This window comes from Molothrus aeneus, chromosome 18 (assembly GCF_037042795.1).
Source record: "Molothrus aeneus isolate 106 chromosome 18, BPBGC_Maene_1.0, whole genome shotgun sequence".
Lineage (NCBI taxonomy): Eukaryota > Metazoa > Chordata > Aves > Passeriformes > Icteridae > Molothrus > Molothrus aeneus.
Genome location: NC_089663.1, coordinates 10,669,368 through 10,697,356, shown reverse-complemented (window position 1 = coordinate 10,697,356; position 27,989 = coordinate 10,669,368). Strand labels below are relative to the sequence as shown.

At 54.9% G+C, this 27,989-nt stretch overlaps 2 protein-coding genes across 10 annotated transcripts in view; one reads left to right on the top strand and one right to left on the bottom strand.

Moving 5' to 3' along the window:
• The first annotated feature begins 174 nt into the window (after nucleotides 1-174).
• On the top strand, nucleotides 175-23,584 carry SH2B3 (SH2B adaptor protein 3). Its single transcript, XM_066562279.1, has 8 exons — nucleotides 175-269; nucleotides 6,405-7,187; nucleotides 17,645-17,746; nucleotides 18,003-18,094; nucleotides 18,188-18,282; nucleotides 18,459-18,673; nucleotides 18,939-19,110; nucleotides 19,432-23,584. The coding sequence occupies exons 2-8, from the start codon at nucleotides 6,432-6,434 to the stop codon at nucleotides 19,725-19,727; spliced, it is 1,728 nt and encodes a 575-aa protein (XP_066418376.1). The 5' UTR covers nucleotides 175-269; nucleotides 6,405-6,431; the 3' UTR covers nucleotides 19,728-23,584.
• Nucleotides 23,585-24,100: 516 nt separating this feature from the next.
• Nucleotides 24,101-27,989, bottom strand: part of ATXN2 (ataxin 2) — a 49,660-nt gene continuing 45,771 nt past the window's right edge. For 7 of the 9 annotated variants that reach the window (XM_066562275.1, XM_066562270.1, XM_066562272.1 and 4 more), the window contains one exon: nucleotides 24,835-25,778. In XM_066562275.1, the coding sequence (XP_066418372.1) occupies nucleotides 25,575-25,778 (204 nt within the window). In that variant the 3' untranslated portion in view covers nucleotides 24,835-25,574. Of the gene's footprint in view, nucleotides 24,752-24,834; nucleotides 25,779-27,989 lie in introns of those variants that run through there. The other 2 variants (XM_066562271.1, XM_066562273.1) reach the window with 1 other exon arrangement.

The following is a 27,989-nucleotide window of genomic DNA, read 5'->3' as shown; positions in this document are numbered from 1 at the left end:
CGCTCCGCCCCCGCGTAGCCTCCGCCCCCGGCCGCGCCGCTCCGCTTTACATAACCCGTCCGGGGCCGGGGTCCGCGCCCCGCGCCTCCGCCCGGCGGAAATGCGGAGCCGCCTGCCCCGGTTTCCTGCCTGAGCCGAGCCGAGCCGTGCCGTGCTGAGCCGTGCCGTGCTGTGCTGTGCTGAGCCGTGCGCCCCGTCCCGCCCGCCCCGTCCCGGGCGCTCCGCCGCTCCATCATGGGCGAGCGGCAGCCGGACGCCTTCTCCTGCAGGTAACCGCGACCGCGCGGCCGAACCGGGACGGGTCGGGCCGGGCTGGGCTGAACCGGGACGGGCTGGGCTGGACCGGGACGGGCGGGCGGCCCCGGGAAGCGGCCGCGGGAAAGCGAAAGTAGCGGCGGGAGGAAGCAGCGAGGCGGCCGCTCCGCCTGTGCAGCCCCCGGAGCTTCCTCGGCAGCCCCGGGCTGGATTCTCTCACTCCGGGAACGCCGGTGCCCCCGTTGCGGGGTCGTGAGTCCCTTCTTCGGACAGCAGCCCCTTCCCCCTCACCCCATTTCTGTGCCCTTTCCTCGGGCTGCCTCTTTCCAGGAGCTGCTCACCCGTGGGGACCCGTGGTCCCGTTTTCCTCGTGGGCACTCCCTGTTCCAGCGGCTCTATTCCTCTGTGAGTGCCCCCATCCTGGGGACCCCCGTCCTTCTAGCAGCACAGGACCCCAGGGCACCCCTTCTTTTAGGATCCCTCGACGTCCCCCATTTCCCAGCATCCGTATTTTGGAGATCCCAGAGCCGGGAGCGCAGCATGCAGGGAGCCAGCCCTGCTCCTCTCTGCCTCCCCCCGGAGCCCTGCAGCCCCTGCCGTGGGGGTGACCCCTCTGGGAGGGTGCAGCACCACCTGCCCCATGTTGTGGGGCCCTGTGCTGCCCGAGGGGGCCATGCCTTGCCTCTGCCCCCGTGCCCACCGTGAATGCCAAGCAGAGCTGCCACCTGGAGCCTGCCAGCAGCTCCTCTGACTCTCTGCTCCCTGCAGACTTTGTTGGCCCCGTGGCTTGGCAGGGGCTCGGAGCACGAGGCCGATGCACCCGCGGTCAGCATCCCCGCAGCCTTCCCATGCCCTGCCAGCGTGCTCAGGCCTGCCTGTGCCAAACCCCCCCCCCTTCAGGGTCACCCACGGAGAGCCTGGAGCCGCTGGCTCACGGCAGTGACACGGTCATTGCAGCCCGGGCTGGGATTTACTGTCAAGGAAACCAGGATGAGTTGTCGAGCTGCGATTTCGATATTGTTGTAAATTGATTCAAGATGTGATGGAGTTGTGGGCTGGTGGCCTAGGGACTCCATGGGGCTGCTGCCAGAGGAAGAGGTGGCCTGTGAGGGGACCTGGCACTGCCATCTCCTGCATGTCCTTGCTGCACTTGGATTTGCTGGCAGGATTGGTGTTTAAAGGCCTATGGAATTAGTGGCAGGTTTCACTTTGACTTGTTTGGGACTAGAACAATGTTTTGGATCTCTTTTTAACTTTTTTGGGGGGGCAGGAGAGACTCATCCCTGTGCATTTTCCTCTCCCCAAAGCTTCTTCTATTTTCTCATAACTTTTACGTATTTATTGCCTCTGGTAAGGTCTGGTTTGGTTTCACCAGAGCCCACAGGGCTGCAGGTCTGCCAGCACCCCGTGCTGTGCTGGTGAGGCTGGGGTGCGAGTGCCAGTGGCTTTTGAGGGATCTTCCATCCTCTGCCAGAGCAAATCCTCCCCACCCACACACCCATGGGACTGATGGGCACCGCGGAGGTGTCGTGACAAATCCCAGTGGGTGACACAAAGTGAAAGTGCAAGCGCTCATCGCTGCTGGGGTTTGTGGTGCTGCCGCAGCTCGCCGAGGAGAAAGGGCCAAATCCAGCAGTCCCTGGGGGGCTGCTGTGGCCAGCCAGGCTGGTTGGGAGCTCAGCTGCTCCCTGCTGTCCCCAGGGACCCCCGGGCAGCTGCTCCCCCAGGAGCACTCCCTGCACCCGGTTTCTCCCACGCCTACACCGCAGCGATTCATTTCATGCAACAAAACAAGCCCTGTCGAAAGAGGCCACCCCGCTGCCGGGCTTTTCCCCGCAGGCAGTGGGTGTAGGAGAGTGTGATGGTGTAAACCAGGCTGCAAGGTGCCAGACACCACGGTATGGAGGCAGGCTCAGGGCTTTTTGGGGAGCTGGGCTGGCCACAGCTGTATGTGCTGGTGAATTGCTGCGGGCCGAGCCGGAGTGGAGCTTGGATTTGACCTGAGATGAGTTTGGATTGTCTCCATCGTGTCTGTCCTGTTGGAGTGGTCAGGGAAAGCCAAACAGGTGAACTTCCCTCGGATTTGAAGTGCTGTAACATCACCCACATCCCCAGAGGTCTGTGGTGCTGCTCAGTCCACAGAGGGCTGTAAATTAAGGCCAGTTTGGGTCTTTAATATAGAAAGTTGTGTAGTGCCAGGAGGTGAATTGAGAGGAGTGTGTATGTCCTATGACAAAGGGGGAGAAGCAGGGCAAAATCTGCCTCCCCACACCGGCTTTTAAACTGATTTCCTATAGCCTGTATGGATGTGTGGAATTGGGGGATCCCTCTGTCCTACTCCTTTCTTGCATTTTAACTTGCTGGTTTGGTTCAGGCAAAAGAGAGAGAGGGAAATTCCTGGGACCCTGTGGGATTCTCCAGCTTGTGTGGAAACAGCTAGAGGGTCACAGGGAGTGATAGTGCTGTGCCATCACCCTCTGTGAGACCCAGAGAACCCTCACCATCACAGGGAGCTGCTCCAGAGGGAAGAGGAGGACAATGCTGGGCAGTTTCTGCTGTGGATTGTGCTGGCACTGGCTTTGGCTGTTTTATAGTGATGCTGTGAATATGTGGGTGTATCCCACACCCCAAGGCTGCTGCCAGACCCTTTCCCTGCCTCTCCCCTTTCACCAACCCCTCCTCCCTTCCTGGATGGCAGCATCTCCATGCCCACCCCCAAATGGCTGCAGCACCCTGCTTGTCCCCCTCAATCCAGGGGTGCATCCAGATGTTCTTCCAGCATCTGCCATCTCTGGGGATTGGGATGCAGAGCGGGGCTGCACCATCCCCATCCTGGGAGGAGGCTCTGCATCACCCAGCCCTTGCAAGCTGGATCCCCCAGGGAGCCGCATCCCCCTGAGCCCCCTTCCAGGGAGCTGCATCCCCCTGAGCCCCCTTCCAGGGAGCTGCATCCCCCCGAGCTCGCTGTGCCAGATGCAGTTCCATTGAAAAGTGCCGTTCATTGTAACCTGGCCTTTTATAGCTGCCTTGGAGCGGCTGCGGGGCCATGCCAAGAAAGGCTGCAGCCGGCTCAGAATAGCTCTTTTCATGGAGGACATCCTGGGAAGGAACAATGTTCCCGCTCTTGGGATTGTGGGAACTTTGTATTTCTGCCACTCAGGAAGTGGGGAGCTGCAGGGCTGGCCAGGGCGTCTCCCAGACCCTCGCTTTGCCCTCTCCTGAAAATAGTCCTTGGGATGAGTTTTGAGTATTCCTGTGCTTATAAAGGGAGCTGAAAATGCCTCAGGATGCTTCTCCTCCAGTTGGGAACAGTTATTTCTGGGAGAGCATCAATCACATTTCCTATTCACGTCACTGTTGTGCATTTTCCTGCCGTGGAACTGGTGGCGAGTGGGGCCGGTTTCATTTTCGGGTGCTGCTGCACATGCAGAGTGTGTGAGCAGGGCTGGGCACATGGCACGTGGGCTCTGCCCCCTCACACTTCCCCTCAAGGCTGGATTTGCGGTGCTGAGTGCTGGAGGGTGACCTCCACACCCCTGGGTGGCTGTTCCGTGGTGGGAAGGTGGCGAGCTGGATCTGTGGCGAGTCCAGCTGGCTCTGAGTGCTCATCCTCCGGGAGCGGTGGCAGGATTGCAGCGCTGGCTCCCAGCACTGCCCTGGCACTGCTTGGTGCTGCCAGCTCCTCTGGCTGCAATCAAACAACAAATGCATTTACTGGGACAAATAACCCATTGCCGGATCCAGGCGCGGGTTCCCGTCCCGCTCGGTGCTGGCACCGCTGCAGCAGCGCTCAGGTTGGGCAAGAGTTTAAGGGAAGCTGCTGGGGGTGGCTGGGCTGCAGGGCTGGATCCTGCACAAGCCCCAGCTCGCTGTCCCAGCCCGCATCAAAGCCACCACGGCCGGTCTGTCCTGTCCTGCTCTTCCTCGAGTTCCTGGCCCAGCACCCCAAAGCAATCCCAGCACCCCAAATCAACCTCAGCAGCCACAAACAGCCCCGAGGTGGGGTGGGTTTGGTGACATGCAGCTCTTCCAGCAGTCAGCAGGGGATGGAAGCCCCCCAGTCCCAGCTAGTCCAGGTGTGTCCAAGGATGGGCTGGATTCTCCACTCAGAGCAAATGGAAGCGATCAGAAGTCCTTTGTCCGACCTGCAGGATGGCCAGGAGCTCCTCACGGGAACACATGAGGATTAAAATGTAAATTCTGGCTGCTGGATTCCAGCTTTGTGGAGCACAGCGGGCTGGAGCAGAGGGAAGCTCACCCAGCAGCAGGAACTTGCATCCCTGTGGATGTCGCTACAGAAACCTGGGGCTGGGCAGAGGAGCGGGAGGCTGCCGTGGTAACTCCTGCATGGATTCACCCGGGATAGCTCCTTCCATGTGGGAAGCGTGCCAGGCAGAAGCAGTGAGGTCGGCATCGTGCCAGTGCTGGGAGGAGGAAGCGCTGGGGAGCGTTTCCCATCGTCGGCTTGGAAAAGCGCGTTGCTACTGGAGACGGCCTTCGGCTGTTTCCCACCGCGTGGCACAGACGAAGCCCGGCTTTTCCCGCGCCACAAACCTCTCCCGAAGCTGGTGCGAAGCGAGCCTGAAATCTTGGAAGGCGAATCCCCTACCCTGGGAATCTCCCACCTGCCCGAGGAGCCGTTCTCATGATGAGCGCCCCGCTTCCCTCCGCGTTTCGCGGGAGCATCCCGCTGAGCGTGCCGGCGGCGTGGGTGGTGCGGCGGCGATTCCCGGGTGCCGGGAGGAAGCGGGAGCGCGGCGGGGGATGCTGAGTCACCGGCAGGCTGGCGGCGCCGATAGACGGGGCCCTGCCGGGGGATTCGGCCGGGCTGCGGCGGGCGCATGCCCCGCACTGCCGGCACGCCGGACGGCCCCGAGCTTTGGGCGGCTCTTCTGAGAAGCCGGGCCCGGCGAGGCTGGCGGAGGGCAGATAACATCTCCCCTCGCCTGCAACCTTCGCGGGACGTGCTCGGCAGGGCAGCGGGTGGGCAGAGATAGAGCTCCGCTTCCCGGCGTTATCGCCGCCCCGGCTGCAAACACCATCCCCTGTGCCCGCACGTTCCTCATCGCCCGCTCACTTCCTCCTGGCCCCTCAGGGTTTTTGTTTCGTCTTTTTTTTTTTTTAATTATTTTTCCTCCCCATGACAAATCCGCTTTTCCTCCCCTCGCAGCAGCCGGGGTGCTGCTGCTGGAGTTTCGGGCAGGCAGCAGTGCCTGTGCCGGCGCGGCAGGATCCGGGTGGGTTGGCCGATGTTTCCTTCCTGAGCGGAGTGCACGGCCCCGATAAGTGCCCCGGGCGAGCACGAGGTTCTCTGGTGAGCAGCGGGGCCGGCCCTGGGGAGCACCACTGCCGGCTCAGCCGGGCACGCCGGGCCGGCTGCACGCCAGCCACGGTGCTGCCAGATTGGCCTCGCTGCGAAATCTGCTGGGGGCAGAGATACGGTGTGGTTTGCCAGAGCCCGGCAGCTCCGCGGTGCCGCAGGCAGCCGAGCATCCCCTCAGGAACGCGCGTTCACCCCGGGCAGTGCCGGCAGCGCGGCCGCCTCTTCTCAGGCTGCTGGGGCCGGGAGGATCTGGCAGCGAGGCAGCTCCATCCCTGGATTTCTGCAGCTTTTCATGTCGCTTCCTCCCCTCCCGCCCCCGTTCCAGTTTTATCAACTCCGTTGAAATCGGTCCCTGGAGGGGAACCCATCGGCGCTGCGGAGCCTTGGCAGGAGCCGAGCGGATGTGGCCGGGCCAGGCGTCCCCGCGGGCGGCGGGCAGCTGCAGGCAGCTGTGCTGGCAGGAAGCCGCGCAGACGCCCCGAGCCGGGACCTGCCCGCTCCCACCGCGCAGGTGGGGAAACTGAGGCACGGCCCAGCCAGGTGGGGATGGGTGTGTAAAGAGGCTGGGGGCTCGGGGTCCCGCATGGCCACTGCTGGTGGCCGCAGCAGTTGGTCACAGGGCCACGCTTCTCGCTGGGAAGCGGCTGTCTCCTGGCCATTTCCAATGAATCCATGGGAATGAGGCAGCTTGGAGTGGGACCCAGTCGCCCACAGCGTTCCCCTTGAGGATTCACATTCTGAGTGGGGTATGCCCACTCCAGCCAGGGGTGGGGGACACATGGGGACCCTGGGGCTGCCCTCACCAGCCATGTGCTCTGTCTTGCAGCGCGGCCGCCTCGCTGGAGCCTCGGCAATGAATGGGCACTCGCTGCCGGCCGGCACGCCAGCGCATCCCCGGGGCTGGCATGAGTTCTGCGAGCTGCACGCCATCAGCACCGCCAAGGAGCTGGCGCGGCACTACCTGCGCTTCGCCACCGAGCACCCGCACCATGACCTGCTGGCCGCTGAGAACTTCTCGGTGCAGTTCACCGACCTCTTCCAGCAGTACTTCTGCCACGAGGTGAAGGAGGGCATCGCCATGAACCAGCTCCGCATCCTGCCCGCCGGCCCGGCGCGGGATTACCGGGACACGCACCGGCGCCACACCGACGCTTCCCTGGGCACGGTGGCCACCAAAGCCGAGGCGGAGCCCGGTGCCCGCCCCGAGCAGCCCATCCGAGCGCCCGAGGCTGCTCCCTCTGGGCTGCGCAAGTCCTGGAGCTCGGAGGAGCTGGCGGGGCCGGCTCGGAGGCCCTTCTCGCTCAGCCAGCTGCGCAGGAGCTGGCGCAGCCTCTTCCGACGCCGCTCCTCGGACGCGCTGCCCGGGGATGGCGATGGGGAGGCGGCGGAGGCGGCTCTCAAGCCGGGACTGGGGAAGCGCATCCTGCCCTGGGGGCTGTCGCGGGAGCAGCCCCCCGAGGTGCGCAAGGAGGGGCTGCTCAAGTACGGGCTGCTGGATGAGAATTCCCTGGACAGCGGGACGCGCTGGCAGCGCTGCCGCCTGGTGCTGCGGCGAGCGGGGCCGCCCGACGCCGAGGAATTTGTGCTGGAGCTCTTCGACCCGCCCAAGGTAAGGACCTGCCGCCTCTTGCCTCTTCCAGCCAGTCTTGCTGAGGGTCCCGCGGCTGGGAATGATGCCTGGATGCCAGAGCATCCCACAGGAAGGAGCAGGGCCACAGTGCACCCGGCACCACGAGGGTTTCTCACCACGAGGGGCCCCGATGGGTTTGCTCTGCCACTGCTCTCCCTCTGCTGCAGCCACACGAGGCTGGGCCTTGTTTGTTTAATGGCTCTGAGAAAGAGACAAAGCCACACCTGTGGTTCTTGTCTTAGGAGTGAGAGATGCTGAGACCAAGGTGTGCTAATTGCTGCAGCCAGTCAATGTGTCATTGCATTTCTCCCTGCTGGGAATCCAGAACTGGGTTTTCCAGCTGGAAGCACAGTGCCTGACTTCTGAGTTGAGGATGGAGGCTGGTGGCCTCCATCCCGCTCATCCCAGCCTCATTCCACCAAGGTGTGGGGCAACCCCGTCTGATGAACCCCAAATTCACCCTGTCCCCTGTGCTGTGCCTTTAGCAGCCTGAGCATCTGCTTGCCTGGGCAAGCTGGGAGAGGAAAAGGGAAAATAGGAATTGGGCTCTGTGCCTTTCTCTGCTCCCAGTGGGACCCATAGTTTTACTTTTTGTGAGGAGTTTTGTGACTGGAAGTTCAGCTCTCAGCTGCTGCAGGGAGCTCCTGTGGTGCTGAGACGTGGCTGGAGTGGAGATGATGCAGGATGTGAGGGAGTGGGGAGTGATGTGGGGGGAGTTGGGGTGTTTAATCTGTAAAAAAATGGTTCCTCCACATGGCAGGACTTACACAGGCGTGATGGGATGAATTTTCTCTCTCTCTCTCTCCTCTTTTTTTTTTGTTCTCATTTAACTTTGATGATAAACTTGTGCTTTGGAAGGAGGAAACCTCCGGTAGAGCTGGAGCCTTGTCCCTGCCTTCAGGGCAGCAGGGTCAGGGAGCAGCTGGCTGAATTCCTGCTATTTCCGTCAAACAACTCCAATATTAAATATTTGAAAAAAGAAACAACATCAAAATTGTAACATCTGAAAGTAAAAGCTGCTTTTGCTCCGTCATGTCAAGGGTTGCAGTTGTTTGTCCCCGTGGGAGTGTGTGTCCCCATCCCGGGGCACAGGGAGGTCAGAGGCACTCTGGGGCACTTGGAGGGTGCTCCAGCAGCTGGATAGCACTGCCTTTTTTCTCTCCCTCATCCTTTTTCTCCCTTTTCCCCATTTTTTAAAATCCCTTATTATTTTTTTTAAATATCTTTTACTTTTTTCTTCCCCCCTTTTTTTTATTCCTTTTTCTTTTTTCACTTCCCCTTTTCTTTTTTCAATTCCCTCACACTTTTTTTTTTTTACTACCCCCATCTTCTTCTCCCTATCCCCCTTATATTTTTTTCCTTTCCTCCCTTTTTCTTTCTTTGTTTCCCTCCCCCTTGGGAAGCAAGCCCAGCACATTCTTCCTCTCCCCACATTCCCTGCCCAGCTTTGACCCAGGGGTGGGAGACACTTCAAACAAGACACTGACCACGTTCCCCCAGTGCTCTGAGCATTATTCCTTGCAGTCTCCATGGGATGGAGATTTCCTGCTGCTCCACATCCCCACGAGGCTGGAGACCCCAGAGCCTGGAGCAGGGGGTTTCAGCCAGGCCTGCGGAAGTGGGGGATGTTCCTTGCTGGATTTTGCAAGTCTCTGGATTAAATTGCTTCCTGTGCAAATATTCTCAGGGCGGCTCCTTCCTTTCCAATTCCCTGGGCCAGGGCCAGCTCCCTTCTCCTTTACAGCACAATCAATCCTGACCCTTTCCCAGTAACTGCGGTTGGATTCCGGGGGCAGTGGAAAATCCCCCACGGTGCTGGTGGCTCCCACTCCCCAAACCCAGCACGGGGCAAACCACGGAGCAGTGAGAACAGAACAGTTTGTTGGGGGGTTATTTTCCTTTAAAATAACTAAAAAACACTCAACAACCCCCTGGGAATGGCTGTGTGGAACCCCTTCCTTGCCATCCTCCTGCCCCAGGATGCTCCCAGGGTTTTTCCACTGCCTTTTCCCCATCTCATGGGTCTGTTCCTGATTTGTGGATGCTGTTGATCACCATAGAAAATTGATGGTTTTAAATAAGCAACTGTAAAATCTGTTCTTGGGATTTTTCAACCCCAAATGATCTCTGAACTGTGAGGTTGGTTACCCTCACAGTCTGCCTGGAAACAGCCTTCCCCCTTCCTTCTCTTCCTTCCCCCTTCCTTCTCTTCCTTCCCCCTTCCTCCTCCTTCCCCCTTTCACCCTGTAAATAATAGGATGCAATTGAAATTTCATCTCAGCCTCAGGGCTTTGCAGCATCTAGCCAAACCCCCAAATATCCATCCCCTTGGAATGACCTTGGGAAAGGCAGGTGTGTGGAGAGAGGAGGGGGGTCCTGCTGCCTTTGGCAGCTTTTATGTCCTTATCCCCCCCTTTCTCCTGGTGCTCCAATGGGGCCTCTGAGCTTAATCCCATAACGTGCCTGGCATCAAAGGGAGTGGGGGCTTTGAAGAGCCCTGATCCCATTTACTGCTTGGGTGGCTGTGCTGGGTGAAGGGGTCAGGGAGCTGCGCTCAAGAATGTGGCAGCACCTGTGGCACTGCCTGGAGTGGGCATCCGCTGCCCCAGGCGTGTGCCAGAAGAGATGAGGATTTTGGGATTTGGATTTGGATTTGGGAGGATTTTGGGAGAGGGAGCAGCTCCCCTTCCCGTGCTCACAGCCACAGCTGGCTTGGTTTGGGCATCGCTCCCTCCTCCCTCAAGCACTGGAAAAATGATGCTGCCAAGGAGGGATTTGGGGATGATGGGATCTCTCCTGGGAGAGGGTCCCTGCCTGGCTGCAGGGCACGGGACTGAGGGGCAGTCCCACCCTGGGGACATTCCAGAGGCCAGAGTGAGGTGATGATGCTGTGTGGAAGAGGAGCTGGAATAGAGGGATATTGGGATACCTCTAGTGCTTGTATATATGGCTATATATAATATAATATAATATAATATAATATAATATAATATAATATAATATAATATAATATAATATAATATAAATATATGTAAAATATTTATATATAAGGTTATATATATTTTTAAGGCTATATATATTTTTATTATATATATATATATGTACATACATGCACACACACACACACACATTTTTTCATTTTTTACATATATGTGCCACAGGAAAACCTGGGCATGGTCCTGGATTTGCACCCATGTGGATTCTCTGATGTCTGCTATGAGGGCAATGCTCACCAATCCTCCCTGATTTCCTTGGAGGCATTTAGGGTTTTCTCCTCTCCCACACCATTTAATCCCATACAACCTTTAGCACTGGGCACCTCTGAGATCTTTCCACCTTCATAAATTTCAACCAAAGCTGGGAAACCCAGGTTTGTCAGCTTTGGGGCTGCCCCATTCCTCAGCTGAGCCCCAACCCCAAATCCCTCTTCTATGGCCAAATCCCAAACTCCATGAAAGCCGTGACTCGCAGCGGAAATGTCCCGAGCCGTTTCTGTTGACCAGATGTTTTTACAGGAAGGGGAAGGGAAATGGGATTTGCATTTGTGCTGCTTTCTTTATAGCATTTTAATGAAATCCAGGGCGTCCCACAAATTGATGGCACGCCGGGACTGGCCTGGAGACTCCTTCCGGAGAGAGCGCTTGGAGCCTCTGCCCCAGCTCAAACATCTTTGCTGAAGCCACGGGAGGAGCAGTATTTCTGTCTCTGCTCAGTGTGAGGCTGCTTTGACTTCCTTTTTTTTTTTTTTTCTTTTTTTCTCTTTTTTTTTTTTTTAATTTTTTTTTCTTTTTTTACACCTTTCACCTGAATCTGGTTTCTGAGAACTGTCACCTTCCTGAGCCAGCAGGTTCCTGTCCCCGATTTTTGGTGCTTGGGGCTGTGAGTGGCAGCTGGTCAGGTATGGGATGGGGAACATCCCAGTGTTTTGGTCCCCATTCCCTATCCCTGCTCCTCCTGGAGCTGCTCAAACATGGCCTCAGTGACTCGGCCAAGGAAGGGCAGTGGTGGAGGGGGAGTTTTCCCCCCTTGTACACCTTGAGAAGAATTTTCCCAGTGATGGGAAGCACCTCAGTGTCCCATCATCCCATCCCTGCTCCAGGAAAGGGCAGGTTTGTGTCAATCTGGATCCCCAAGGGACCACATCCCTCTCCTGGCATCCTTTTCCTGGCATTCCTGGGGACTTCATCCCTCTCTTGTTATCTTTTTCCTGGCATCTCCATGGGCTGCATCCCATTCATGACATTCTTCTGGCATTCCCAGGGACTGCATCCCTCTCTTGGCATCTCCATGGGCTGCATCCTGTCCTGATGCAGCTGAAGATGTCCCTGCTCACTGCAGGGGGTTGGACTTGTTGATTTTTCAAGATCCTTTCCAACCCAAACTATTCTGTTCTTCTATGATCCCTCTCCAAACATCCTGCTCCCAGCATCCCTCTCCTGGCATTCCCAGGGACTGCATCCCTTTTTTGGCATTTCCAGGGGCTGCATCCTGATCTGGTTGGTGTCCCTGCTTATTGCAGAGGGGTTGGACTGGATGGCCTTTGAAAATCCCTTCCAACCCATTTTATTCTGTGATTCTGAGATCTTGCTCCCAGCAGCATCCTCAAGGATCGCATCCCTCTCCTGGCAACCCCGAGGGGTTTAGGTGTCCTAAACCCCTGTTTTTACCTGTGATTACCCTGGAGGGGTTTGGGTGTCCTTCAAATCCCTTGGGAGAAGCAAAACCTGCCCTGAAGGCACCTGGAGCTGCCCCAAAACCCTCGGGCAGCCTCTCCCCGGGGCAGGGCAGGCGCATCCTCTCTGTTCTTCGAAGGCACCGGGGCTGGGCGGCCTCAGGGCTTTGTGAGATTTTGGTGGTGACTTTTGGTCTCTTCCCCCTCCCCCCAGCTCTGTTTTTGGGTACCGAGGGGGGGTGGGAAGGAGGGCGAGGAGACAAAGGTTATTTGTCATTTATTAACCACAACTTTTTCCATCCTTGGTCATGCACGGAAAAAACACTTTTAGCAGCGTAACCACAGCCCCGGCGTTAATTGCTGAAGAGCAGAGTTTCTTATTTTGGAAACTGTTGCTGGGATGGGGCTTGCCAGGGCCTGGGTGTGAGGGGAAGGGTTCAGGATGGACCCCAATATCTGCCTCATTGAACTCTGGGGTTTGGGGCTCGGAAGGATTCCATCCTTTCAACCCCATCCTTTGAAATCTGCCCTTCCTGGGGCTGTTGTCCTACTGCCCCTGCTTATCAGAGTGTCACTCACAGGGATGCTGCAGGGCTGCTCGGGGTGGAAAGCACCACGTGCCAGCTGAGAAGTGGGCAAAAAATGGAGATATTGGGCAAACCACAGGAAAAAGGACTGAGAAAGCACTCAGGGAATGCATTGCTCGAGAAGAGCTGTGGGTGCTGCTGGGTGCTGGGTCCCCACAGCTGATGTGAAATGCCCTAGTGGGGTTTTTTTGGGTGGTTGTCTCTCTTTTTTTCCCCCTTTTTCTTCTTTGTTTTTTTTTTTTTTTTCTCTCTCTCTCTCTCTCTCTCTTTTCACGGCCCAGGATGTGGTTGTTTCGAGGCTGAGAGCTGCTTCTTTCAAAGGTAAATATTTATGAGAGCCTGTGCAGGCAGCACAGGGTCTGGAAGGATTCAAGGATTCATCCCAGCCCCGCTGGGGGCTCGGCTGGGGTGGACCCTGCTCCTTCCCACCAGGCAGATCCCAGCTCCGGTGTCTGTGATGGGCACTGTGATGTTCAGTGTCATTTGGGGATTGTGTTAAAAACGAGCATTTTGGGCAAACTCACTCCCTCCAACCCCAGGCAAGGGGCAGGAATGAAAATACCCATCCAGTGGGATTGAATGCTCCCACTTGGGTTTTTGAACCTTTTCCATCATCCTGGGTCATGCAAAACCTTGGGAAAATCCCAGGGCACCCCAGGGCTTGTGGGGAGCCTGCAGAATCTTTGCTGGACCCCCTCATTCCTCTGGGGCTGAGGTTTGGGGTGACTCAGTCCTGGCTGCAGCATCTCCCACTTGCACGCAGACACCTTGTTTACTTTCCATGCTCGTTATTTATTCCAGGAAATTATTAAAGCAGCCCACGCTGGAACCGAATCTGGCATAAAATAAATTAAAAAAAAAAAATCAAGGGTCTGGCAAAAGCTGTTTACAGATCTTGTTTATAGCCCCCATCACCCTCAGCCCTGCTGTGAGCTGCTGGGCTCGCTGGTTTTGGGGGGCTTTGCAGGGTTTTGGAGAGATTTGCAGTGTTTTGGGGGAGCTTTGTATGGTTTTTGGGGTTTTGCAGGGTTTTGGAGAGATTTGCAGGGTTTTGGGGAGCTTTGTAGGGTTTTTGGGGTGCTTTGCAGGGATTTGGGAGGCGTTGCAGGGTTTTGGGGAGCTTTGCAGAGGTTTGGGGGTTTTGCGGATGTTTTGCAGAGGTTTGGGGGATTTGGGAACGTTGTCTTATTCATGCAAAGCAGGGAGGGTGATCAAAGAACAGAGGAGCCACCAGCTCCAGGGATGGGTGGGGATTCCTGGACCCCTCCAAACCCCACCTGCAGCCTCACCCCGCGGTTCTTGGGGTTCTGTTTTGCAGCACCCCGGGCGAATCCAGCTGGAGATCGGGGCTCAGGGGCCGGCGGGGTCGGGGCTGTGCTTTCTCCCGTCGCCGTTCGCCGGCGCTCGCAGCCGCCCGGCGGGAACAGAGGGATCTTTGTGGCGGCGCCGGCACAACGGTGTCCCTTGTCACCGCTGGGCACGGGCCCCTCGGGGACAGCTCTGTCCCCTGCCCCGGCCCGCGGGATGCTCCGAGACACCGTGTCCCGGGAGCTCCTTTGTGTGGCGGGTGCTGGAGGGGCTTTGGGGTGGGCAGAGAGGGGTTTTTGGGAGGTGATGACCCGAACCTCAGGGGTGGGGGATGTTGAGCTCGCACAGCAGCGGGAATCACCTCCCATGTTCCTGTTTGATAGTCGGGGAACCTCCAGGCTCCAGTTCCTCAAAGCCAGGACAGAGCCCAGGATGGTGCTTGCTGCTGTCAGGAGGTTTCTAAACGAGCAGTCTGCAGCTGCAGAGAGGCAGGAGTGTTTTGGGAATGTCACCCTGAGCTAGGGGGTCCCTGCAGCAGGCACAGAACGGCCAAATCAATGGGATTCCAGTCCCTGTCCCAAAAACCAGCATTGGCAGGGGCTGTCCAGGGTGGACCTCTCCCTTTGGGATGAGCTGTGATGCAAACACCTGAGGAAGAGCACTGGGATTAACTGTGCTCTCAGCTCCCCCAGAGCACTGGGATTGGCTGCTGGAGAGAGGGATTAGTCAGCTGCAGATCCCTGAGGATGAACACCAGAGTTAGCCATGGTGCAGATCCCTGAGGATGAAAAACTGGAGTGGTGGTGGTGCAGATCCCTGAGGATGAACACCAGGATTGGCCGTGGTGCAAACCCTGAGGACACATTTTGGGATTATCTGGTGCAGAAGTCCTCAAGAATGAGCCTTGGGTTTAACTCCCAAGGGAAACCACCTGTGGGATTTCCTGCCACACAAAATGCCGAGGATGAAGGCTGGGATTACCCTTGGTGCAAACTCCTGAGGACGATGGCTGCTCCAGCAGGAACTTTGGACTCTCCAGCAGAACCCTTGGACCCCAGCAGGGCCCCGCTGCCTCCCCCTGCCCTGCCCTGGCACCAGGGGATGTTTTCCACCCAGTTCACTCAGCATTCCCTGGAAAAGAGCTGTGTGTACCCACGCTCCTGGAAAACTTCACAGCTTCCCCCAGGGCTGCAGGCACAGGATATGGTTTTGTGTCCATCCAGCATGGCCAGGCCTGGCCCTGCAGCTTGGCTGAGGTTTGTCCCTTGCGTAAGGGCCACAGTGATTTACAAGAAGTGACAAATCTCACCCGTATCCGTTGGGGACCTTGCACAAGGGCTCAGGCACTTCCCCACCTCCCGTGGGTGACTCAGAGTGGAAGCGAGAGCCGGTGTGGGGAAACCCCTGGGGCGTGGAGGGGCCGGGGGCAGCTCCTGCTGCTCTCGAAGGATTTGCTCTGCATGAACTTGGGCTGATGGCCCAGCCACTGCCACCATCACCGTGACAATGCTATCATCACCCTGCCATTGCCGTCATCATTGTGCCACCGTCGTCATCGTGCCACTGTTATCATCACTCTGCCACTGTCACCGTGACACTGCTGCCATTGCTGTTGTCATCGCTGTGCCACCACTGCCAGACCACCACCCTCATCACTGCACTGCTGCCATCATCACCAGGCCACTGCCACCGCTGTCATCATCACGCCACTCTTGTTCTTGGAGAGCCACCTTCCCCCTCGCCTGAGTGGGAAAAGCTCCCCCAGGACCCTCAGTGTCCCCTGGGCACCCAGGCAGGACGTGCTCCTTGTGGCAGCAGCTCACAGCTTCGTGGGGAGAGCGTTCCTGGCACAGGTGGGCGAGCTGTGAGGAGCTTTGCTGTGAAAAACACCATCAATCCCAAATATCCTTGCTGGAGATCCAGTGGGGTGAATCTCCATGTGGAAGCTGATGTAGGGTTTGGGGCTGAGCTGGAGCAACACCCGTAACATCCTAAACATTCCTGAGCATCCTGAGCACACAGAGCCAGGCAGCAGCGGGCTTTACCCATCCCTGCAGCGCTGCTGGGGCACCTCTTGCCGAGAAGGAGCCCGTGGGTGAACCCTCGGTGTGTTGAGTGTGCACTTTTGCTTACTGAGAACTCCCTTTCCCGGTAGCGGCTGCATCGAGCCGGGCATCTTGCGGTCAGGTGCGGCGCCCCGGCAGCGGGGGCACCGTGCCTGCGGTAGGCACTTCCCCGAAGCCAGCCTGCTTTTTCGGGCACCGTATCTCTGTGCTGCATCATTTCCTTCTCCCTTCACGTTCCAGCTGCGCTCTCCACGCTGAGAGACGCGCGGGGGGCTTCGCCGAACTCCCTTTTCCTGGAATTTCCCCGTTTCCTGAGAAGCCGACCCCAAGCGCTGTGGTTGGGATGTTGATAAAACCCTCTCAGGGTCATGCTGGACGTCACAGCTCCCTGTGTGGGAAAGTGGCCAGAATGAGAGATCTCCTTTCACCTTCTCCACACACAGGACTTTGCACGGGGCACGGTTACGTTCCAAAGGTGGCAGAAAAATCGAATTCCTTCGGGATAAAGCCGCGGCGCCCCACGGCAGCCCCGGTGGCCGTGATTGCAGCACAGCACAGCTGCAATCACTGTCACCAGCGGGCCCGGGGCTGCCGGAGCCACCGCGGTGTCACCAGCCCTGTGCATGACGCCGTACACCAGCGACTTCTAAGAACTTTCTTCTCGGTGCAGCTCGGAGCTGATAAGGGCTGATCCCTCTCGCGCTGCGTTTCCGGCCCCAGAGAACACCGAGTGCTCGAGGGAGGGAGGGAGGAGGGGGGATGGGAAAAAAAAAAGGAAAAAAAAAAAAAAAAAGCAAAGCTAAAGATGGTGTGGTTGGGTGACCGAGGAAGTGTCCGGTGGGGACATTCTGAGTGTCATACAGGTGGGTGGGGTGGGTTTGCTGTGAGCTTCACGAGCTGGGGGCAGAATTTGGGCAGCTTGGTTGGCAGTTGTGGGGTGAAGTGCCACAGCCCAGGGTGTAGGGACGCTGTCACTGTGTAGGGACAGTGTGAGTGAAGAGGGACACTGGAACCAGAACCCCTGGGATGATAAAGCCACTTTGTGAATCACAGCCAGCCCAAATGTTGTTCAGCAAGCCTGGCACAGGGGGATGAGGGGGTCTGGCATGTGGGTGTGGGATGCACAGGATGGCTCTGGATGTGGGGCTGAGCACAGAGCCTTGGCTCTATCACCCAGCACCATTGGGTGATTTTTTGCCCAATTCAGGGAATTTTTGCCCCCCTGGCACCCCGGATCCTGTGCCACGTGCCGCAGCCTCCTGAGGAACCGAAAGCTGCCGCAGGGATATTTTAGCCTTTGTGGAAGTGTTTGCTCAGCATTTTGTCACGTGCCTGTGTCAGTGCCAAAGCCACCAGGGAGCTCTTGGCAGGCCACTGACCCTCACAGCCACGAGCAGGATGTTCCCTGCCTGCACCCCAATTTCCTCATCGGTGCCACATCCCTGGAGCGTGCTGCCATGCTGGGAACCCCCTTCTTCCCCTCTCCTCCTGCAGGGTCCTTGGGACCCCTGAGATGGGTCTGGATGTCACTCAGCCCCCCTGGGGTGCCCCAACAGTGACTGAGCAGTGTTGTGGGGGGTATTTCCTTGCCACAGAGGGGTATTTCCTCACCACACAGGGTATTTCCTTGCTGCTGGGGCATTTCCCTTTCCCTGGGGTTTTTTCTTTGCTGGCTGCTGTGCGTCAGGTGGCTCCTGGACTGGGTAGAGCAGTGTGGTGTGGGGCAGTGTTTTGGGGTCTGGAGCAGTATTTTGGCGTGTGGGGGAATTGGGGCTCAGCTCAGGCTCTGTGTTCCCCCCACAGGGCTCCAAGCCCAAGCTGCTCGTCGCCTGCTCCGCTGTGCAGGAGGTGCGGAGGTGCACACGTCTCGAGATGCCCGATAACCTCCACACCTTTGTCCTCAAGGTAGGACTTGCTGGAAGGGTCTGCAGCCAGCCCTGAGGCCTTTCCCACCCCCTGGGGCACATGTGGCTCCCAAAAGCTCCAGTGCCAAATTTCAGTTCCTCTTCCCATCCAGGGAGGGGATGCACAGAGGATGTGGAGTGCAGGCTGGGGTTGGGTTGTGCTCTCCCTGCTGGGGTCCTGAGCGTGGCTGGGTGGGTGGGGGATGCACATCTCTCTCTTTCTCTGAAGACCTCATGTCCCTCTCTGATGTCCCCAGGTCACCAATGCCACCGACATCCTGTTTGAGGCAGGGGATGAGCAGCAGCTCAGCTGCTGGACGGCCGAGATCCGGGAGTGTGTGCGCAAGGGGTAAGCGCCTCTGGATGTCCCTGAGCCCGGGGCTGGGGACAGTGGCTCTGTGTCCCCACTGCCAGCACTCAGCCTGGCTTCTCCTGTCCCCAGCAGGTCTGACACAGGTGACCCTGAGCTCCTGACGTGCCGACACCCCGACCCTACAGCCGCCAGCCCCGCCACCAGCACCGACCCCGTCAGCCAAGGTGAGCTGGGGACACCCAGGGGACCCTGGGAACAGAGCATCCCTCACTGGGGGGTCACCGTGGCTGGGCTGATTGTCCTTCCCCAAATGGCACAAGGGGAGGGGACAGAGGGGAGGGGATGGGGGCGATGGGCAGGGATCCCATTTCCCAGGGACACTCATCCCTGTGCCCGGCAGGGGCGACTCCGGGGGGCCCGGGGGAGGCGGCGGGGCCGAAGATGGAGCAGTTCCTCTCCTCCTGCCCCTGGTTCCACGGGCCCATCTCCCGCGTGAAGGCGGCTCAGCTGGTGCAGCTGGGGGGGCTGGAGGGCCACGGCGTGTTCCTGGTGCGGCAGAGCGAGACGCGCCGCGGCGAGTACGTGCTCACCTTCAACTTCCAGGGCAGAGCCAAGGTACGGGCGGGACAGGGCTGGGATGGGGAGGGGAATCTCACAGGGGCAGCCCCTGCTGCAGGACAGCCCCTGTCCCACTGCATCCCACCCCAGGGAGATGCTCTCCTGCTCTCTGCCCTGGCCAGGGGGATCCCCCGGGAGCCACAGGGCGGGGATGCAGCACATCGTGCTGAAGCCATCGGCGTGTCCCCCATCCCAAATATCCCCTCCGCGTCCTCCAGGAGGGAATGCAGGGAGGGTAACAGGTCCCTGCTCCTCTCCACAGCACCTGAGGCTGGCGCTGACGGAGCGGGGCCAGTGCCGGGTGCAGCACCTGCGCTTCTCCTCCATCGTGGAGATGCTGCAGCACTTCCACCGCTACCCCATCCCGCTGGAGTGCGGCTCCGCCTGCGACGTGCGGCTCTCCAGCTACGTCATGGTCCTGCCCCAGGCACAAGGTGTGTGAGAGGGAAGGGGATGTTCCTGTGGGACACAAGGTGTGCAGGAAGGGGGATGTTCCCCTGGGATGGAGGGTGCCCGGGCTGTGTGTGGGTGCCAGCCCCGGGCCCTTTGGTTGCTCCTGGAGTGGGGAAGCAGAAGCCTCGGGGCAGTGGCACAAAAGGTGACTCCCAAGCTCCCAACTTCCCCTTTTGAGAAAGGAGAAGCTGCTCCCAGCCACTGGCTGCGGGGGGGGGGGGGTCATGGGATGCACCCCACACCCCCAGAGAGGGGGCGACAGGAGCATCCCCCTGACCATCACCTCCTCTCTCTGTCTGCAGCTCCCGGCTCCAGCACCACGGTCCCTCTCCCCCTGCCCTTCCCAGGATGGAGCCCCGACTTCAGCCTCATCCCCGCCAGCTCCTCCTGCCCTCACGGCCCTGATGAGCCCCCCGGGGGTCCCCCAGCAGAGCAGATCTTCCACCTGGTGCCACCACCAGCTGAGCTGGCACAGAGCCTGCGCCCGGCCAGGGCCACCACGGCCACCACAGCCCGGCCCCGTGACTCGGACTATGAGGTGGAGGCACCAGGCAGGGGCCACGTCCGTGCCATTGACAACCAGTACACGCCACTGTGACCAGCACAGCCGGCACTGGGATGCACTTTCGGGTGGAGAAATCCTGGAGACCTTCTGGGGGATCCATCGAGAGAAAGAATGTACCTGTTTCTTCCTTCTGGTTAGGGATTATTATTGTATTTTTTGCAAGGAAGGGGGTAATTTTTCACTCTTGTACGGGTGTGCTCCCTCTCGTTGGCCTGTTAAAGGGCCTCTTATTGTTGTTTTTGTTGTTCTTATGGAAGCTTTCTCGTTACTGTTTACACAATGCCACTTGTGCCTGCACTGGGCCCGGTGTCCTGCCTGTCCCTGACACACCAGAGCCCAGCCAAGGAACCAGGGGCTTGTGTTCCACCCACGGAATTGGAGGAAGTTAAAAAAAACCCCAGGATAACAAGAAAAGAATGAATATAAATTCATTGCCAAGTTGCTGCTCCAGGCCTCATCCTCCTTCCCCGGCTGCTGAACCCATCAGCAAAGCCCGACCTGAGCTGAGCTCCCACAAAGGATGGTGAGCAGGGTTTGGGCTTTTTTTTTATAGCTAAGGCAAAAACTGGCTTTTTCTTGCTTTTCCTTTTTAACCCAGCACAGCTGTGGTCACTCCCTGCGCCAGGCAGAGGGATCCTCATCCTGCTGTCCCAGCTGATTGAGACTGAACACTAATTTTTCCATCCTTAGCCATGGCACCAGCTGAGAACTAACACAGAGACTGACACAAACCTCTCCTGCTGGTGAGGGAGGGGTTTATCCCGTTGTATCCTGGTGATGGAGGCTTTTTATCCCTGTGGTGAATGGGTTTTTATCCTGGTGATGGAGACGTTTTTATCCCGGTGATGGAGCTGTTTTATCCCGGTGATGGAATAGTTTTATCCCAGTGATGGAACCGTTTTATCCCAGTGATTTTAGGCACAACTCTAAAGTCAGTTTTCCCCTACTCTTGCTTGCCTTTTTCCCCCCAAAACCTGTCACCAGGAGCTTGGTGGCATTTAAAGCTCCACCACGGCCTCTTGCAGGCGATGGGGTCCCTGGGGACCAAATCTGGGGTCCAAATCCTTGGGTCTCAGCATCCCCTGACCCCCAACTGTCCCCAAACTCTGCTGCTGTTCCTGAGCCCCCGGGGCTGCTTCACCTGCCTGGGGCAGCCGTGAGAGAGGAAGCACTTCTGAGAAGTTGCCTTTATTTTAGGAAAGAGGAAGGGCTGAGCCGTTGCGCCACACAGGAGGGGATGTTCACAGTATTCAACTTCCAGATTTCCCAGCACAGCCTTCCCTGGGATTTTGGATGCAAAACTTGCCTTGAGATTGCCTTACAGAAAGCTTTTTTTATTCCTATTTTCCTTGGAATTGCAATACAGGTGGGACCCCTCAGGAGCATTAACATTTAGCAATTAATTTGAAAACCAGCAAACACAAAGCCTCGTTGGGCTGAGTTAGGGAATTGCACGAAAACCCAGCCTCTAGGACAGGGCTTTGCAGGTTCTGGGTGAATCCAAGGAGACAAGGTCAGGAGCTGAAAGGCAAACAGCCCAGGAAGCAGCCATGAGAGCAAATCTGGGTTTATAAATCAAACTATGAGGCTGGGACAAATGGGAACCATCAACTGGAGAAACCATTTAGGTTTTCCTTTTGTGCCTCCCTGTTGCTTGCTCTTGCTCTCTCCTGGGCTTTGTGCATTTAGAGCAGGCAAAGGCTTTTTTTCCCCCTGCTTTCTCTACACTTGTGCCTGAAACTGGAGCATTAAGAGCAAATTGCACTGGTCCTGCAGCACTGCCAGCCCCGGAGAGGCTGATGGAGGAACAAAGGCAGCCCTGTCCTCGCTGGGCTCCTCAGCTGTATCCGCATCCCATTCTCCTCCCTGGAGCAGCACAAAGGCTGCAGCCAGAGGCAGGAGCACATCCCCAGGGCTGGCTTGTGCCAGGCAAGGCAGCTCCCTCCCAGGCTCATAAATAACTCCCCGTGCTCTCGCATTTATAGGGATGGGGAAGGGAAGGGGGGACAGCACAGCACAAGTTGTCGTTTCCTTTCCTCGATGGCTGCCGGCTTCCCAAAGCCTTGGAGAACACAGGGGTGTGCTAAATCTTGCTGAGATTGCTGGTTTTAGTCCCACTGAGCTCCGGGGAGCTGTGTTCCAAGGGGTTTTCCCCCAAAAGGCGAGGTGGAATCACCCGAATCTCCCGACATCTGCAAAGAAAGGATGGGCTGGGAAAAGGCAGCGCTATTCACATCCCCTGCCAGATGAATCCAGAGAAATCCTTGCCAGATAAATCAGATGCTGCTGGGGTGGGTTGTTTTGGCACGCCAGGACTTTATTGTTCCAGTGCCAGAACTGAAACATGCGTGTGCATGTGGTATTTTTAACCTGCAGTTTAATTACAAGGGGGTTCTCCGCAGTTTAAATGGAAATTGCTGTGCTTGATTAGTAAAATACACGTTGGGTTCATTATCTCCCTGTCAGCCACTTCCCCCATGCAAACAAACTCCAGTGGGGGAGAACTCCTGTTCTCCCCACCAGTGAGCAGTGGGAGAGTCCCTCTGATTATTTAATTTAATAATTATTTAACTAATTCCATCCCCAGACTCACCCACAGGCAGCCGAGGGCTGTCCAGCCCTGCCAGCTCCACCAGCTCCTCATTTCACATCCATTGCAGGGGATTTTTGGGCTATTTCCCAAGCTCCCAGGGGGAGCTGAGTTTGAAATCTCGTTTCTCCTGGAAAACATCTGGCTTGTGACAGAGGTCAGAGCACGACTCTGCTCCTGCCAGCACGTTACTCCAGCCCTAAGGTACTCACTCCTCTGCATTACAGCAGTGGGCAAACAGCATTAAAGCCATTCCACCCTATGGAATGGAACCGTTTTGCAGGATTTTTATGTTCTTGTGACTTGAGAGAAGAGCCCAGGGCTGGGCAGGTTTGGTTCCCCAGCCCCTGTGGGTTTTTCCCGGCATTCCTGGGAGTTTTGGGAGGAGGGGAAGCCAAGGGCAGGTGGCCCCTGCTCAGGTGAAGGCAGCAGTTTGTGCCTTGGCCCTGGAGATGGGCACGTGGAACACGAGTTTGGATCCCACCTAAGGAAGGCAGGAGCCACAGGAGCAGCTCTGGAGCTGGCCCTGCCCAAAGGCCTCCCCCAGGAGAGGCTGGGGGTGGGCAGCCCCATTTCATCCACCTACACAGGACAGCTTTTAGCAATAAAAATGAAAACCAGGCAGTGCCTTTGCTCTGTGACAGCAGGGACTTGGTTCAGGGCACAATCCAAAACTTGGGTCCTGCCAGAATTCTTCCCCCTCCTCTTCCTCTTGCTGCTTGCTGACAGCCACTCCTGCTTGGTGGCCTTTGTGTCCCCAAGGGTGTCAGGTTCTGAAGGAGCTCCTGACGTGAAGCATTAGTGGATGTTTCCTTCCCTCCCTCCCAGCTCCCAGCACAGCAGGTACCGAACACTGACACCACCATTCCTCACCCATCCCTTTGGACTGAAGCTATTTTGGGGTGAAACTTCTAGGAAAAGATCCAGGGAGAAGCCAAAGCTTCTCATTCCTCATCTGGACCACCGAACCCTGGTGTCATCCAGCATTCCAAACTTTTAGCTTTGATCCAAACAGCCCCAGCATTCCCCAGCAGCTCCCAGAGGCAGGGAGGTGACTCTGCATTCCCTAACTCAGCCTTCAGCAGGACGATTAAAGCCAACAACTTTGTTGGGAGTGTATTAATTTGAAAGTTCTACTTTTCACCTGCACAGAAAAGTTCTTCTTGTATAGTAATTTTTTCTATACATTGTTTCTGTATGTACTGTACAAGTAACTTATTCTTGAATAATGCGATTTTACCATAATATTAAAAAAAAAAAAATCTGCTCTTAATAAACTGTTTTTAGAACTTGTTTCTCACTTGTAGTCTTCAGTCTGATTCTCTCCAGATGCCTGGACATTGTTTTAGTGGACAGTGGATGCTAAAAGGGAGAATGCTCCCTTGGACTCGAAAATCCTCTGGTTTGTCCCCATGGGACGCTGCCTGCACGCCACAGGACAGGCAGGACACGGCACTTGGAGCAGGGATAACTTTGTCTCCCCACCTTTTTAAGGCATTTTGCCAGGGAATTCTTACCTTTCCTTTCCTCCTCCAGCAGCACCACTGACTTTTATACTTCCATCACCTTAAAGGCCCATTTGGGACCTTTCCCGACCCCATCTGGAGCAGCTCAAGGCTGAGGGATCAGCAACACAAAATCACCTGGACACAAAACCTCCTTAGAAAACTGGGCTGAATTAGGGATTCCCAAACCTTTCCCTTATTCCTGCAATGCCCCTGCAGCAGCAGCACACAACAGCCTCAGGCAAACCCTGGCTCCAGCTGGGATTGGTACGGGAAGAGACCCAAAAATCACCACACAAACACCGAGGAGGGTCAGTTTTTAAAACTTTTTTTATTTTTTAATTTTTTTTTAAGTTTTTATTTTATATTATCTACAAAGTAAAAGTTTTCTTAACTTAAAAGTTACATCACTGTCTCACGATAGTGATTATCTCATCAAACGTGATTTATAAATAATAACTCATCCGTTTGACGATTAGAATTTTTTTTTTTTTTTACTGAACCTGTTTCAAGTTTAGTTAGAAGTAAAAGGGATCTCCAAGTCTTGATTTTTAGTGATAATAGCAGCAAGAATCACTCTTGTTACTTCTTTTGCTAGCTGACGAGTTCATAACTTTGAAGGGTCATTAAAAAATAAATAACTTCCAGTTTTCAGCAAGCAGAGTTGGGGCACTTGCAGGACTCAGATACAGTGCATGGAATTATGGAATAGCCCACAAGTTCCTAAATGCCTCTACTCAGTCCGAATCTCTCCCACTGCAAGATGAACTGTTAGCATTCCTAGTGGATGTTACAAGAAATCAAATTTTTTTTTTTTTTTAAACAAAATAAAATGAAATTCTAGTTTTCTGTGCTTCCAGTTGGCAGAAGCAGTAGAAGGAGGGTATTTGGCCTACAAAAGGTATCCAGCCTTTCAGTTATTCCAGATGAGCCTTACAACTGCTGTTGGTGGTGGGCTTGTACTGTAAAAAAAAAGTTCAAATGTAAATAATAAATTGGCAAGCCACACAACAGTTTGCTAGTAAAGTGGTCACAGGACAACTACTGAGCTCAACTTTCTTTTATTTTTATTTTTTTCTCTTTTTCTTTTATTTTTTTAGAGAACAAAACAAAACCCTGCACATCAAGATGTCCTTGGGATGTTTTTTTCTTTTTTTTTTTTTTTGCTTTTTCCCTACCTAAGCCCTCAGAAAGCAGCTTTGTTCTGCTCACACATTCCCCAAGAAACATCAGGTAAAACTAAATCACTACAGAAGTTCAGAGGCTGTTTGAACTTGAATAATCAACGAAACCTAAATAAGGTTAAATTTAAAGCGGAAAGAAGTCACACAACTCCTGCTTTTCCCCCAAAGCAAAGCTGCAGAACGTTACTCTGAATAAAAGTTTAGATTTCAGTTGTCACTTTAACAGCAGCCTAGCAGCCCTACCCCCACACATTTCACTGCTGTCCTCAAGATTTAATCAAACCTCTGATCATTATAAACTCCACACAGTCCATCCCCCACGGCAAATCCACAGAAAACTCAGTCCCACAGTGCCAGTGCCTCACACTCCTCATTTCTCTACTCCAGCTAGAGAAAAATCAAGAATATTCCCTGAATTAGGTACATCTCAGCTAAACCTACGCTCCTCCAGGCTGCCAAAGCACAGCTGTGAAACACAAGGACATCTTAAGGTTGGTTGGCTTTCTTTGTCATCTATTTTTTTTTTAATTTTTTAAATTTTTAATTTTTTTTTCCCCAAAGATCTGGTTTCTCCCAGTCCTCACTCCTCGACCTGGCTCAGTTAGGGTGCAGGTCTCCCAGGCACACACTCCTCACCTGAAGGGTGGGTCATATAGGGGAAATGTGTTGTTGTCGAGACTGGAATGGGCTGTAGTGCACTTTGAGCGAGGGCGGCTTGGGGACCACCGGGAGGCTGTGTCGTCATTAGCATCATTGGAGCATGGGCAGTTGGGTGAGAAGGAACCATTCCTGACTGTACATGAGCCTGAAACAAAGAGCTCTTTAGTATCATGGTCACAAGGAGGCAGCAACTCCTGGCCACATGACTGGCGAAAGTTTGCTCCGTCAGCAAAGGTTTACTCTTCATTTATTTTGATTTTTTTTTTAATTTTTTCTTTCTTTTTTTTTTTTTTTTAACTAGGGATTAAGGCAGAAGTTGTAACACAAAAAAATTAATAATAATAACAACCAAAAGGAAAAATAATAATTAAAAAAGCGCTCCTCACTGCTGGCTCTGAGTTGCGTTCTCAATTTTAGCCATTTTGCCAGCATTAAACAGGGGGGTATTAAAAAAAAAAAAAACAATTCAGCAACAAATCTTCAAAACATTTCTGTTAGACACCTAGATCAAAGCACTTCCTAGAGGGTACAGATAGGAACTTCACAGGCACTGGGAGTCTGGCATCCCTTCCCCAGCTCTCTCCTTGCACAACCCCACGTTCTCTCCTGGCTCCCTGCCCTGGGAACCTCCCCGTCCTCTCCAGTGACCTGTGCCCACACAGTGCTCAGCCAAGTCCTCCTGACATGGGTGATTTCATCCCTTCACACTCTCAGGGCAGCTTTGTTCTGCTTCCAGTTCAGCTCATCGCAGTTCTTGTGTAATCTGAGCAATCAGGGCTAAGTCTCAGTGGAAAAGGAGATTATTCCTTCCCATGGCTGATCACCTCTGGCAAACAGCTTCAGGAACTTGGTGGGTTTCTTTAGCTCAGAGCAGTTCGTGTCTCTAGAGGTCATCAATTTATTTTATTTAAAAAGCTAGCAAACATTCATTTCTTAAAAGTACAAGGGAACTCAGAGCTCTCAGTGGATTTCTCCTGGGAAAAAAAAAAGCCCCAAAACCCCATCATTTGTACCTAAGGTTTGCTTTGTCCTTCTACCATATCCCAGAACTGCAGCCTCACATGTCTCCCATGCCAGTAAAGACAAATAGCAGGTGGTGGCTAGAATTTTATTTCTTAAAGACAAAAAGGGTTACTTGACTCATCACAGACATTCCCCAAACTCTTTGATCAGACTTGCACGTGTTAGTAGCACCCCAGAAGCCTTTAAAGGCAGGAACTGCAATTCAAATCTCACTCTTGCTCTAAAAAAGCTTTAGGAGATCAGGCTGTGGAACAGAAATACCTCCCAGGACTGGCTCCACGTTGACTTTGACAAACATGCTATTGTAGAAGCCATCATTATAAAGCAGCTATTCATAGAGCAGCTGGAGTCAATACACACAGTGGATAAAATTTTTCTGCTGTGGCTCAAACATTTTGCAAATTGGCAGCTGACAGCACTCTCTAATGAATTTTAAAGTACTGGTTCTCAAGTGAGATATCCACCAGCTCAAGATTCATCTGATAACCTGAAGGGAAATTGGATTGATCCCCTGTGTTGACCTAACTGAAATTTTTACTAGGTAGTATTTCAGAATTGTGTTTAGGAGCTGGGAATGAGCTGCTAAAAAACGATTAAATCCAGTGATTAGTTTCCCCACGATGGAATAATTACATGCATTTAAAATTTCTGACAGAACTGTAGTTATGCCTTCACTAGAGATTTTTGAGGGAACTACTTCATTGGGAAAGTCAATTAGTTTGGTGTAAATATCACAAATTGCAGCTTTCATTCTTAAAAAAAAATTGCAGAAGAGACTGCACAAGTTAAAATCAAGGGCAAGGCAGGCCTTGTCTGTGATTGCTAAAAATGCCACCTGAGCAGTCAGTTCTGACTCCAAGTTGCATCTGATTTGTTTAATTTGGTTTGCTTGGCACACAGAAAGGAAGGCAATGGTCACATCCTGCACCCCTGGCCTGGCCAGGGCACAACTCAGGCACAGCTTTACCCTTTCACGGCCTTCAAGCAAATGTTTCATGTTTCAAACCCCAGCACTGGACGTGCCACTAAGCCAAGACCCCTGTGAGAAGCTCTAAACACAACCCAGGCATTCACACCAGAGCAGAGCAGGAGTCTTGTTTCTGGCAGAAACCAGAGAAGGGGAGGATGAGCCAAGATGCCACAGCAATCATCAGCTCTGGCCATCCTCTCCTTATCCTCCCCCCCCAAAATAAAGCAGAGAAATCAAAAGCCTAAGAGAATCAAAAAGCTAAAAACTCAACATCAGTAAAACGATTCCTACAGAACTATTGATTTATTGGCTTAACTGACTGTCCCAGGGACCAAAGCAAAGATTTTATCAGAATTCTGCAAG

Excerpts from the sequence above, each read along its gene's own strand:
- SH2B3 (XM_066562279.1), top strand. The coding sequence starts at position 6,432 with ATGAATGGGCACTCGCTGCCGGCCGGCACGCCAGCGCATCCCCGGGGC. Across the intron at positions 18,283-18,458 it reads CACCGACCCCGTCAGCCAAG|GGGCGACTCCGGGGGGCCCG; the intron begins GTGAGCTGGGGA and ends TGTGCCCGGCAG. Across the intron at positions 18,674-18,938 it reads ACTTCCAGGGCAGAGCCAAG|CACCTGAGGCTGGCGCTGAC; the intron begins GTACGGGCGGGA and ends TCCTCTCCACAG.